This window comes from Cimex lectularius, unplaced genomic scaffold (assembly GCF_000648675.2).
Source record: "Cimex lectularius strain Harlan isolate CLEC.00 unplaced genomic scaffold, Clec_2.1 scaffold185, whole genome shotgun sequence".
In the NCBI taxonomy this organism is placed as follows: Eukaryota; Metazoa; Arthropoda; class Insecta; order Hemiptera; family Cimicidae; genus Cimex; species Cimex lectularius.
In genome coordinates this window covers 670,433-684,558 of record NW_019392756.1, presented here as the reverse complement: position 1 = coordinate 684,558, position 14,126 = coordinate 670,433, and the positions used below count along the sequence as shown (strand labels likewise).

At 35.0% G+C, this 14,126-nt stretch overlaps 1 protein-coding gene across 3 annotated transcripts in view; it reads left to right on the top strand.

Moving 5' to 3' along the window:
• The window catches only part of LOC106663051 (zinc finger homeobox protein 4), a 313,616-nt gene extending 305,965 nt beyond the window's left edge, over positions 1–7,651 (top strand). For all 3 annotated transcript variants that reach the window (XM_024227313.1, XM_024227314.1, XM_014387578.2), the window contains one exon: positions 6,792–7,651. In XM_024227313.1, coding sequence (XP_024083081.1) covers positions 6,792–7,261 — 470 coding nt within the window. In that variant the 3' untranslated portion in view covers positions 7,262–7,651. The remainder of the gene's footprint in view (positions 1–6,791) is intronic.
• Positions 7,652–14,126: the final 6,475 nt, after the last annotated feature.

The window sequence follows — 14,126 nt, the reverse complement described above, 5'->3', positions numbered from 1 at the left end:
AAGTACCACTGTCTATGAGCCAATACATTTTTCGCAATTTTGTTGACCTCGGACCGTTTTATCTTGATTTTCCACTTTTTTGCCTTGTTTATTGGGAGGGTTGATATAGTGCTACTTACTCTGTTATATCAACTAACAAAAATGAACTTAAATTTTATTGAGCTAAACATTTCTCTGTTCAGGTCATTAGTACTCTACCTAAGGGTTATGACTATGACTTGTTGCTCGATCTTGCCAGCACAAGGTTAGTGGCCACGTGGTCTTAAGCACCCATCAGTAAGGAAGAGGCTTTCTACCCTGCAATTAAGTACCACTGTCTATTAGCCAATACATTTTACTCAATTTTGTTGAACTCGGACCGTTTTGTCTTATTTTTCACGTTTTTGCTTTGTTTATTGGAAAGGTTGATATAGTGCTGTTTACTCTGTTATAACAACTAGCAAACATGAACTTAAATTTTATCAAGCTAAAAGTTTCACGGTTCAGATCATTAGTAATGTACCTAAGGGTTATGACTATGACTTGTTGCTCTATCTTGCAAGCACATGGTTGTGGCCACGAGGTCTTAAACACCCGTCAGTAAGGAAGAAGCTTTCAACCCTGCAATTAAGCCCCACTGTCTATTAGCCAATACGTTTTTCGCAATTTTGTTGACCTCCGACCGTTTTGTCTTGTTTTTCACGTTTTTGCTTTGTTTATTGGGAAGGTTGATATAGTGCTGTTTACTCTGTTATAACAACTAGCAAACGTGAATTTAAATTTTATTGAGGTAAACATTTCTCGGTTCAGCTCATCAGTACTGTACCTAAGGGTTATGACTATGACTTATTGCTCGATATTGCCAGCACAAGATTAGTGGCCACGTGGTCTTAAGCACCCGTCAGTAAGGAAGAAGCTTTCAACCCTGCAATTAAGTACTACTGTTCATTAGCTAATAAGATTTCCCCAATTCTAATGACTTCTCGCTTTGTGTTTTACGCTATGTGCATCTTTTTATTATTGGAAAGGATGACATGTGTAGTATTTCACCTATGTTATGTTCGCTACATATCAAAAATAACAAGGTGTTATGAATATGACGTGTTCGATCATTCTACCACATTCTTAAGCTCGACATGGTCTTACGCCCATGTTAGTTAAGAACAATATTTCAACCTGGCAATACATTTTCTGCAATTCTGATGTTCTCTTCACATCAAACAAGACTGGTTTAGCGTATGCCATCTTGCATAATCTTTCTCAAGCCAATTTATTTCTCGAGCTTAATCCTGCTTCAAAATATGTTCGTCTTATAAAGCGTAAATTGCTATGTCATTAGAATGAATTCTCGGTTTGCCTATGCACGCTGGGTATGTCAGACATGTTTTAGCATTCCGCCATCTTCAGTGTGTCTGAACTGTCTCTGTGTAAGAATCAATAAGAAAATTATATGATAAAACCAATCCAGACAGGCATAAATGTCATGGGTTTGAGTAATGCCCAGATATTGGGTCGATTAGGGATGCTTTGTTTTCCCTTTTTATCTCTTAAGTTTCAAATATGTTCGACTCGTTTTTGTTTGAAACGAGCTTATTGCGCTTTCTTCGCATTTTATACTCTGCATCCCGACGATGTGTGCGGCCAAATTGGGTCTTCTGATCTTTTGAATTCTCTGTAAATTGTCGGCATTTCATGGCGTGTGCTCTTCACCGGGTTCACGTGTTTTAAGTTTTATTTTTTTTGCGAATTGCTTTTGATTTGAGATGTAAACGATGAAAACCCCTTGGGGACTTGATATTTACCGTTATCCCCGGTTCAGAACGTCAGTGTCCCGAGGCTATCGGTCATCCTTGATTCCATACGGCACGCTTCCCCCCACTTCCGATTTTATTTATTTCGAACTCCTGGAAGTAATTAGCGGGATTGGAACGATGATAAAGATGAGGCCACGCCGGCCGTTACAAAGTTGCCATGTTGTGAGACAACCTTGCCTTCGGACAGGCCGTAAACTCTGACATTATTTTTACGGCGCAATAAAAAGGCGGGTGTAGCCGATACTTTGAGACCCGGGCCGACTCCTACACGGAATCGGCTGAAAGGAAGGGTTGTTACACGCGGAATAAACCGATTCGAAATTTTGCGCGTTTTGCCTGTATGCTTTCGGAGATTTTCCAAAATTCCATCACACGCTATGAATGAGTTTTGAAATTTTACCATGCCTACTCGCTTCTTTTAATCAGGACAGTTTAAGCGACCTTTTTCCATCATTTTTCTTCCGGTCAGAGTCTGATGGCACACTCCGACAAAATATCTCACTTTAAATATCAATATTTCTTCAACATTCCCAGGGATGCTAAAATATAAAGAACAAACAAAAAACACCTATTGCATTTTCCTGACCTTACCCCATCAGACTACTTCTTCAGAATATGTTACCTTCAGTGAAAGCTATTTCATATGAAAGATATTTCATATGAGGATTTGTCTTGAGAGGTGGTTTGCCCAAGTGAATTTATGTATTAACGTGATATAATGTTAGGCCGGTTAAGTGCTGAAGATAAAAACAGGATCAATCGAAGACAGTCATACTGTACAACCTATTTCTACCTGGTTTCATTTAGACTTGTGAAGGTGAATGTATTTATTAGAGTGACTATATACTGTCAGTCATTTTAAAGGCTGAAGATGTCGATAAGTCGGATCAATCAGAGACAGTCATACTGCAGCACCTATTTCTACCTGGTTTCACTTAGGCTTGTGAAGGTGAATGTATTTATTAGAGTGACTATATACTGTGAGTCAGGTTAAAGGTTGAAGATGTCAGTAAGTTGGAGACAGTCATACTGCAGGACCTATTTCTACCTGGCTTCATTTTTGCCTTGTGAAGGTGAATGTATTTATTAGCGTGACTATATACCGTCAGTCATGTTAAAGGCTGAAGATGTCGATAAATTGGACCAATCGAAGGCAGTCATACTGCAGGACCTATTTCTACCTGGCTTCATTTTGCCTTGTGAAGGTGAATGTATTTATTAGAGTGACTATGTCACGTCAGTCATGTTAAAGGCTGAAGATGTCGATAAGTTGGACCAATCGAAGGCAGTCATACAGAAGGACCTATTTCTACCTAGTTTCATGCTGCCGTCTGGAGGTGAATGTATCTAGTCGAGTAACTATAAATTGTGAGTCATGTTCAAGATTGGAGGTGTCGAAAGGACAGAACAATCGGAGATAGTCATACTGCCTGACCTATTTCAACCATAGTTTTGTGTTTGCCTTGTCGGGGAGAATGAATTTATTAGAGTGACTAAATTGTGAGTCATGTTAAAGGCTGACTATGTCGAAATACCGGAATGGTCATGACAAACAAAAATTATAAACCGACAAGAATGATCGGAGGCGCTCATACTACGAAAACGTTTCTCCACTGGAGTTCGTGGTGTCTTGTTGGGGGTGAATATATTCATTAGAGTGAATATTACGTGAGTGAATATAGGAAAATATCGGAGCGATCATGACAAGGAAAATTACATGCTAGCAGTAATAATCGGTGATCATACCGCAAAAACGTTTCTCTGCGGGTGTTCACAGTGTCTTGTAATAAAAAGTGAATGCATTTATTAGCGTGAATATATAATATGATATAATGCGAAACTGAATGCGGGGAAATCCTGAAGCGTTTTTGACCGATAAAACCAGAGAGGACGATCATTATACAGGAATTTTCTTTACATGTTGTTTTGTAAAAGTGAATGTATGTATTAGCGTGGATATATAATATGAGACAGGTTAAAGACTGAAGATATAGACTGATAAATAAAACCCACTAAAGAAGGAGCACGAAATGGCAAATATGGATGCCCCGGTCATCGTGTCCTGCCAGTTCTCGCTGGTTTGGTCGGTCTGACGTTGCTAGTTGTTGCTTTATTGTTTTGTCTATCATGATAGAGTTGTAAGTCTCAAAAATTCATGCTAATACAAAAGAAGAAAATCAACACGAAAACGCTAGGACCAAGATAGTGATTGAAGATGGATTGAATTGATCTTGGGTGATTAAAGGTGGTGGGACGCTTTGGCTCTATATAGTGAGCGAGTATGTCAATTCCTAATTACTTATAGAAATTCGTTCTATAACGTAAACTTCCAAGGGTGATTGAACTGTGAATTCTTAAACAATTTTTTGGGGAAAATCTTTTTGTACAAGTTTTCTATAGATTTCAATACCGAATTTGCCGGATTGGACCAAGAGAACCTTGTAAAATTTCCTTAACCGCCGGTACAATTGTGTGGGGAGTACGGTCGGCTTTTTCTGGCGGATTCTCACCGGATTTTCGCCTGCACTTCCCCAAACAAAGCTCATAGGAGCGTAACAGTTGTCGGAACAATTAAATTAGTGGCCGATCCTATCTGGGCTTTTCCCTTCTGTCCGACGGGCCGACCATTAAGCTAACAAAAATAATGGTCGGCTCCTCCTGGTCGTCAATTAAATTACATTCCGTACAACATAATTGCTTCCTGTTAACAAAACCGTCTTTCCAGGCGTAATTGCCGGCCGACACCTTTACGCGCCCTGCATCTGAAATTATTTAGATCCAAGATAATGTTTACACTTCTCTTAATAGACGGCCTTTTTTCAAAGTAACAAATAGCTTTTACAAAACCTGTCGACGCAAGAATAAACAAGACGTGAATTTCATCGAATTTTAGACTTTCTGATCAAATTTGACAGACTATTGTTTTATTTTCTTAAATACATTTGCGATTTATAAAAAAATAAGGCTATAAAAACATAAAACAAACAAATATTTTGTCAAAAATCCACCAAATCATGTCATATCATAGACAATGTATTCGCAAACATGAATCTTATCCAACGGGTTATTTCATTAGCTCCGTTTGCCAAGAATGATTCCGGTTTTTAAACACTTTCAGTCCTTAACATGTCCTACATTATATTTCACGCTTATATATACATTTACCTCCGCATGACAACGTGAAAATCTGTAATACGATCGTCTCCAATCGTCCTAGTTTGTCTTATGGTCTTTTTGACATGAATTTACTGACATTATGCCATGTTCTACCTTCATTTTGTCTCTCATTTTAACTTTACGCTAATAAATACTTTTACCCCATAGGATAGCGTGAACAATTTTACAGAACGTGTAGTTTGCCTGTCTCCGGCCCTCCAGGTTACCTTGATCTCACCGGTTTTATTTGTGGCATTACATATTTAGTCTTTGACCTGTCTCACATTATATATTCTCGCTAATAAATACATTCTCCCTACAAGGCAGCGTGAAAATGTGATGTGGTATGAACGACTACAATGATCCTGGCTCACCTTACGGTTTAGTTTGTCACGAAATTTCCGATTTTTTGCCATCTTCTGCCTTTCACATGTTTCACATTTTAAATTATCGCTAATAAATACATTTACTCCATATGTAATATTACGTTTTGTATAAAACAGGTAGTATGCTTGTTTTCTCCTCGCTCCCTTGTTCATGCTTGTTTTCTCATTTGTTTTATTTGTCATGAACGTTTCGGCATTACATATTCAGTCTTTGACATGTTTCACATATATTCTCGCTAATAAATACATTCACCTCACAAGACAACGTGAAAACATACTGTTGTTGGAGAACTGTTTCCAATCGTCCTGACCAGCGATGGTTTTGTTTGATATGAACTTTTCGCAATCATCTGCCTTTAATATGTCTCACATTTTCAATTTATGCTAATAAATACTTTTACCCATGGAACACCTGAAAACTTTTGCAAAAAGTCATGCAGTCCCATATTCTTTGATAAGTAATTAAATAGAATTTCAATTAATTAATCATTTTAAGTAAGGTATTGGTTGAGATGAAAAAGTCGAGGAATCGAACCCATCTCCGGCTTCCTTCGGGACGTTGGTTCGAATCCTGCTCATGACACTAACTTTTTCATAAATTATAATATTTTATAAAAATAATAAGTAATTAAATAGAATTGGGCTCAACACGACAGACAAGAATGACACATCTACACGGAAGCAAACACTTTAAGCGCTGAAGATGATCTCAATAAAGATCGAAACGTTGGCACGATAAAAAATGTTTTTCTAAAACCTATGTCACACCAGACCGCATCTCACGACCTACAAATAATCAAGTAACGTCACTAAACTCCACACACTTAAATTGTATTTTTTCCAATCAACATATGTTTACCCAGGACTGAAGATGACCCGAACAAAAGTCGAAACGTCGGCAAAAAAAAATGACAAAGGTGGTTTTCTAAACTATCTCATTCTTGAATGCTCCTCACGTCTTCAACAAAGTACAGTTGACAGTTGGTTGAAGGTTGGTACAGTTACAGTTGATTCCCGAATGTGTGGATGGTTTGTGTGCGGTTAATTCACAAATTCGTGCACTTTGATGCGGACGAGAAAACCGACAGCACCGGACATAGTTCTTCGGCGAATTCCGTATGTCTGGAGCCGCCTTTAGATCTTTGTCGCTGTTTAATGAAATTTTATGATATTGCATATAAGGTTGGTGCGTTTTAGTAAGGAAGCACTACTTTCCTGACGGATGAGCCGGGTTTTTAAAGAAGCCTTAGATAATTATCGATTATCTAATTAGCTAAACCAATTAGTTTGGATTAAGAAGCCTTTGCGGTATAGTTGCATCACCTAGTTTTTAATTGAATTTGCTTAATAATTAGCATCTGACTTGTGTAAATTACGCAAGTGTTTGTTGATGATTTTATTTTAGTACTTTTATGTGGTTTTTAATTGATTGTATGTTTGATTTTTTGTGTTGTAGGTAACGAGGTGGGGACACCGTTGAGTAGACTGCAACTGGACCCCGGCTCGCTGTCGGCTGTGCTGGAGGCGGCGAAAGAAGGAGGCGGGGGTTCGGTCCGGCTCAACAGCGTGCCCCCGGGGGCGGTGGAGGTGTGCACGGCGGCGGCGTACCTCTGCATAAAGTGCAGGCTGACGTTCGCGAAGGAAAGCAGCATTTCTAGTCACGGGTGCGGCCTCGCCCCCGGGCAGGTGACACTCGTCCGGGCCCGGGCGGCGTGCAAGCAGTGCGACGCCGTCCTCGACAACGCCCACGACTTCAAACGTCACACGGAGATGTCCCATTCCGAGCCGCCTCTGTCGCCGAGGCTGTCCGTCGAGATGGAAAACGTCGTCAATCAGATCACCGCCCTCGCAGCGCAGTCGCTCAAGCCTTCGGACCCAAACGCCAACATCTTCGACAAATTCGCCGTGCCCAGTGCTGGCCAATAGCGTGTACATATCCCAAACTTCATAAACGGTTTGACAAAATTTTAATTAAATTATATATATATCCCCTTTCTAGACCTTGTTATATAAACTAATATTGAAAATGAAAACCTCGCAATTTTTGCTGACTCTTCCAGCAAGACCGGAAGGGCTTGACTGCTGGGATCATCCCTTCCCCGGAATTATAATAGATCGTTTTATCGATTCGGTTAAAAAAAAATAAATAAATAAAAAATAATACTGATACAAGCATTCACAAAACATATCAGAAGGGTTTCGATTCGAAAAAAAACTACAATCTCTCCCACATACCCAGAATCCCAGCGCTAAAGGTTCCTACTATAGCTATTTATGGTTCCTGTTCCAAGAAATGCTTTTTCTATTTAAAAAAAAGAATATTATAAGAGTTAAGTGAAAAATACAAAAAAATAATTAGTTATTGTGTGTTGTTGGTGTTGAATTTTTGATGAAAGGAGGCTTTAAACAGCCCTTGTTTCAATTTTTCTTTTCTTTTTGATATTAAAAAGAAATAACAATTGTTCCTTGGATTATTTTCTGGTGCTTTTTTTCCGGTATATTGTTCCATTTCCGAGGTATTTAATGAAACAAAAATAATGAAAGAAAATGCTTGTTAATTTCTCACTTATTATTAAATTAAAAGAAAAAAAAGAGAAACTTTTTCCACGAAAAAGTAAAAAAATAGATAATTATTAATCAATTATTACAATATAAATATATATTATATATAAAAAAATTTGGTTCCTAAGAAATAAATAAAACTCAAAAAAAGAAGATTTTTTAGTGTAAATGTATAATAAAAGAATATTAAATTAAAAAAAGAATATGTCTCCTTGGGCAATAATAGTTGTTGTAAGGATAGTGAACGGATTTTTTTCCTTCAGTAAAATTTAAGAAAAAAAACCCCGACACGTTTTGGGACAAATGTTTCTAGAAATGATTTTAAAAAATCGTACAAATTAAGAAAGAAAAAAAGAAAAAAATACTTAAACCTCGCGCAACTATATATATATATGTAGTTTCAGTGTACGTATGTGGATATTATTAACTAATAATTAAGTGAAAAAAATATTTAAACTATATATATATATATTTAAAAGATTATTTCCTTTTTCTAGGATTTTTTCTAAAAAAAATATGAAAACAGAGAAAAAGAGAAAAAGAACTTTTCTTTCTGTTTTCTTGCATTTTTTATTATATAAAAAAATGGAGGAAAAAGTTTATCATTTTTATTAATGTATTATTATTTCTGAGAATAAAAGAGTGGAGTTTTTTATAGTGAGTTTCAACACTCTGAACAATGTTCCTATTAGATCTTATGAGAATTTGTTGAGTTTAAGTGTTAATTTTCATTTGTAAAATGCAAATATAAAAAATATGAGAATTTTATTATGGACAAAAAAATTTACAAAAGAGTAAAAATAGATTTAAAAAAAAATACACGCCAGTCTTTTTTGTTTTCCCTTTTGTAAAAACCCTCTTATTTAGTATAAGAAAATATAATTTATTCTATTATTATATTGGTTATATAAAATACTAACGAGACAAAAAGAACTGACATTAATATTTTTTTTAATCCACCCTTTTTTTTATTATTAATATCTTATTTATAATATAACAGCATATAATTTTTATTATAACACTGAACAATTATTTTCCCATTGTAATTTGTTAAGTTGTGAATTTATATTGTACAATATTATTGTACATATTGAAAATTGTTTTTTAGTTTGTATTTGTTTAGTTATTAAAAGAAGTAAAGTGTATATTTTGAGGCTGGTGTGAATTACACAATAAACATTTCAACCAAGAAAAAAAAACCTGTACAGACTCAATTTATAATAAAGAAAAACCTATTATAAGCTGAGTATAACGAGTTTTTTATTTAAATTGTCAAATATAAAATGTAAAGTTTTTTTGTAAACAGAGCCATTTGAAATACAAAGAGAAAAAACAAAAAAAAAGAAAACTTATATAAATATAAAATTGTAAAACCCGTCATTTTTCGGGAGAAGAATGTGGTAATTATTTTTCCAAAAAATATATATGTTTTTTGACGAAGGGAAATTTTATTGGTTCTTTTTCTAATGCATTGAAGTAGTTGAAAATACAATTTTACTTGTGATACAAAAAAAAAATACATGACTTTTTATTAAGTAAAAGAATGGCGGAACGTGATCGGACTTTGCTTATTGCCTTCCCTTTCGACTCCAAACATCCTACTGACCTAGGAAAAAACTATAAGAACTTATAAATAGGTAAGTGAATTGTAAGGAAGGTGTGTTGAAATTTTCAAGGATATTAACATAAATACACTACTGGGAATATAAGAGTGAGAAAGAAAATTTTTTTATAGCAATTATCCGTTTATGAGGTAAGCTATTCCAAGATATTGTAAAATTGTGCAATCTTGGTGGTTTTGTCCTAGTCTCGCCAGAAAGACATTGGTAAAAAGAATGAAAAACGAAGCCCAACCACGTTGATTATCTATTCAAGTTCAAATTCGATATTTTTTAAGTTGAAACAAGTGTTAATTTAAAGTTATATTGTAACACTTTTGTTTAGAACAGGAATCGAAAATGATATGTCAGATACACAGGAAAGACAACAAATAAAAAAATATTAGCTAACATCAGAAGCTATAAAGTTCAAATTAAGATTTTGCTCCGTCAAAATTATCCAAAAATTAAATTTATTTTTCCTTGTGGCGAGCATAACGAACATAACAATCTTTTCTTTTCTTTAACTTTTATTTATTTTTTCGTAGAATGTTTATTTGATATACAAGGAAAATCATGTGGTTTGCTATGAGAAATCTTGTTAGGAGGACGAATAGTCAACAGAAATGAACAGTTACTCATATGGTTCTCGCAGGTGTTCAATTCATTTAAAGATATTTTCCAAGGTGAAAAACAAATTTAAAACATTAATTAATTATGTTGTAAAACGTTTTGATAGAAGAATCAAAAATTGTGTGACTGGGACAGGTAGGAAAACGATTATAAAAATAATAGGATGCCTGAGGCTTTCAAGTTCGATTTTTACTAAATGCAACTTATACTTACTTTTTGTGGGCACTCTCAACACGACAGACAAGAATCGCACAATTACGCAGAAAAAAAACACTGTGAGCCCTGAAGACGATCCCAATAAAGATCGAAACGTTGGTACGAAAAAGAATATGTTTTTCTAAAACCTACGTCACACCAGACCGCGACTTTTTTGTTTTTTGTTTTCTGGCTGTTGGGTTTGTTTGTCTTTAACGAAATATATTTTCATTCTTTTTAAGACATTCTAAAAGGTAGAATATTATATTGGTGTTTTTCATTCTTTTTCTTGAAAATATAATTTTTTATTTTTTTATTCTTTTTAGGCCATTCCAGAAGGTAGATTTTTTTATTTATTATTCTTTTGATTTATTTATTTTTTTATTTAAGCCATTCTAGAAGGTAGAATATTTTATTATTTTTTCATTCTTTTTAGGCAATTCTGGAACAATTTATTGTTTTTTCATTCTTTTTAGGCCATTCTAGAAAATATAATTTTTTATTGTTTTTTTTAATTCTTTTTAGGCCATTCTAGAAGATAGATAATTCATTGTTTTTTCATTCTTTTTAGGCAATTCTAGAAATCAGAACAATTTATTGGTTTTTTTCATTTTTTTTAGGCCATTCTAGAAAATAGAATATATTATTGGTTTTTTAAAATTATTTTTAGGCCATCCTAGAAGGTTGAATATTTTATTGTTTTTTCATGCTTTTTAGGCCATTCTAGAAGGGAAAATATTTTATTGTTTTTTTTTCATTCTTTTTAGACCATTCTAGAAGGTAGAATATTTTGTTTTTTTTTCATTCTTTTCAAGCCATTTTAGAAGGTGGAATATTTTTTTTTCATTCTTTTTATGCCATTCTAGAAAATAGAATTTTTTATTGTTTTTTTTAAAATTCTTTTTAGGCCATCCTAGAAGGTTGAATATTTTATTGTTTTTCATTCTTTGTAGGCAATTCTAGAAAACAGAAGAATTTATTGTTTTTTCATTCTTTTTTGGCCATTCCAGAAGGTAGAATATTTATTGGTTTTTTTCATTCTTTTTAGGCCATTCTAGAAAATAGAATATATTATTGGTTTTTTTAAATTATTTTTAGGCCATCCTAGAAGGTTGAATACTTTATTGTTTTTTCATTCTTTTTAGGCCATTCTAGAAGGTAAAATATTTTATTGTTTTTTTCATTCTTTTTAGACCATTCTAGAAGGTAGAATATTTTATCGTTTTTTTTTCATTCTTTTTAAGCCATTTTAGAAGGTGGAATATTCTATTGTTTTTTTCATTCTTTTTAGACCATTCTAGAAGGTAGAATATTTTTTTTCATTCTTTTTAGCTCATTCTAGAAGGTAGGATATTTTATTGTTTTTTTCGTTCTTTTTAAGCCATTTTAGAAGGTGGAATATTCTATTGTTTTTTTCATTCTTTTTAGACCATTCTAGAAAGTAGAATGTTTTTTTTTTCATTCGTTTTAGGCCATTCCAGAAGGTAGAATATTGTTTTATTGCAATGTTTTGGCAATCTGTGTTTCAAAGAAGTTTATTTCTGGAAATTAATTTAATTTTACATTTTTTTAATACGTTAATACATTTTCAAGGAGAAGAAAAAAGCATAGGATATATTTCAAAAACCAAAAAATTAGAGAAATAGTTTTTTTTTTTAAGTATTATTCGAATTTATGCTAATTATGCAATTGCATCACGTGAATTCTGAATTAGTGGAATATAGTATTTTTAAAAAACTTATTGAACATTTTGTTTTATTGTGTTTTTATGACTTTGTAGCTCATGATTATTAAAATTTGCCTTAATGGATTGTACCGAGCGGTTGTACTACCTGGTTGTGTTTCAGCGGTAGGCAGGAGCCCGTTTTTTGATGGAATGTGGCAATAAAAGTAATTCTCGATTTGCATTGAACCTCATAATCAGTATTATTTCTCCTAGAACGGGAATGCGGCTAATCTTCAAGGAATTTGATAATGTACCCGGGATTGGATTGGGAATCGTTTGGAGCGACGCCCGGGGGAGAAGGGGCCGAAAGTCGGCCCGGGAGGGTGCAATTATGCAAAACATAATTGCTCTCGGCTCTTTATGGACGTGAGAATACACCCAACATTCCATCTTCCGGCTATAATCCGATCCGAGGGGATTTACAACATTCGGATGGAATTTCGCCCTCGAGTAGTCCATCAAGGAACGATAAACTTCCAGAGAGAGAAAAAAATATGGAGTTCGGGATCTTGTCAAACAAAAACCAAAAAAGGCTAATTAGAGGCAAAGGAAGAAAACCTGGTCGTTTCCGTTAATTTTGATTAACTAGTGGTCACTGTTTTGGTGAATCAAGCGAGTTTCGGCTTCTCTTCATCCTCAGTGTTTGGTTTGCACCATACCACATTCGAATATGAAGACCTAGAACCTAGAGCTCCTCAAGCTAAAGGGCAATTGTAAGATAATTTATTATCGTCCACATGGTGATGTACGTATAGGTTGACCATGTCAGGTCATCCTGGTCTGTCCTATTCTGGCTGGTTTTCCCTGTCAGACACGTTGCAACTATCATCATTAGTAGATGTTTTGCAAGGGCTGTCAATATACGCAATAAAGGATCTACGTTTTTCGACTATGTCGCATCAGACTTCGACCACCTCAAACCAATGACCTAGTCTGATTAAGAGAACGAAACTTCTTACATGGTAAAAGCTCAACAAATCAGGAAGTAGTCAAGCTAAGGAAAATGTATGAAAAGACATATCGTCAACGTCCATGATGTTCCTGTAGGTTGACCATGTCAGGTCATCCTGGTCTGTCCTATTCTGGCTGGTTTTCCCTGTCAGACACGTTCCAGCTATCATCATTAGTAGATTTATGCAAGGGCTGTGCAATATATGCCATAAAGGATCTACGTTTTTCGACTATGTCACATCAGACTTCGACCACCTCAAACCAATGGCCTAGTCTGATTAAGAGAACGAAAGTTCTTACATGGTAAAAGCTCAACAAGTCAGGAAGTAGTCAAGCTAAGGAAAACATATGGAACGACATATCGTCAACGTACATGATGTACCTGTAGGTTGACCATGTAAGGTCATCCTGGTCTGTCCTATTCTGGCTGGTTTTCCCTGCCTATCCACTATATAATCTTTAGTGTATTATCTTTCTTATAATTATGCATGGGTTCTCAATCATATATCTAATAGAGGATCTACTTTTCCCGAACACGCTCTTTCAGACTACGACCATCTTAATTAAACTAATGACCCCTACTATAATAAGGTAGGTAGAACAATCATGGTAAATGCTCAACAAGTCAGGAAGTAGTCAAGCTAAGGAAAAAGTATGGAAAGACATATCTTCAACGTCCATGATGTCCCTGTAGGTTGACCATGGCGGCCAATATTACGAGGCCAAAACTTGGGAGAATAGGCGGACCAGGATGATCTGATAATTATGGCCAACCTAGGTATATGGCTTCGTTGACCTTAAGAAAATATAATTTTTCCCTCTCGGTTGTTTTCACATGGTCATCCTTATTGCTAAAGGAGTTGTTTTTCAGACGGGTTACCCCATTGAGAAAGCAAAACCGACGATAGGTGATCAAGGACGATCGAGCACCGTCCATCGCTTCAAAAGCTTCACCGTATTAAAATTTTATGTATTGACCTTTGTTTTGTATCAGAGTTCTTTGTTACGTTTTTTCCTGCAAGAATTTTTGATACAACTAGATGTTCGGATACAGTAAGCCTACAGGTACATAACCTCTCAAACCTCACTGTAGCTTACCTGAGTTTGTGTATTTGGAAGTTCTTCC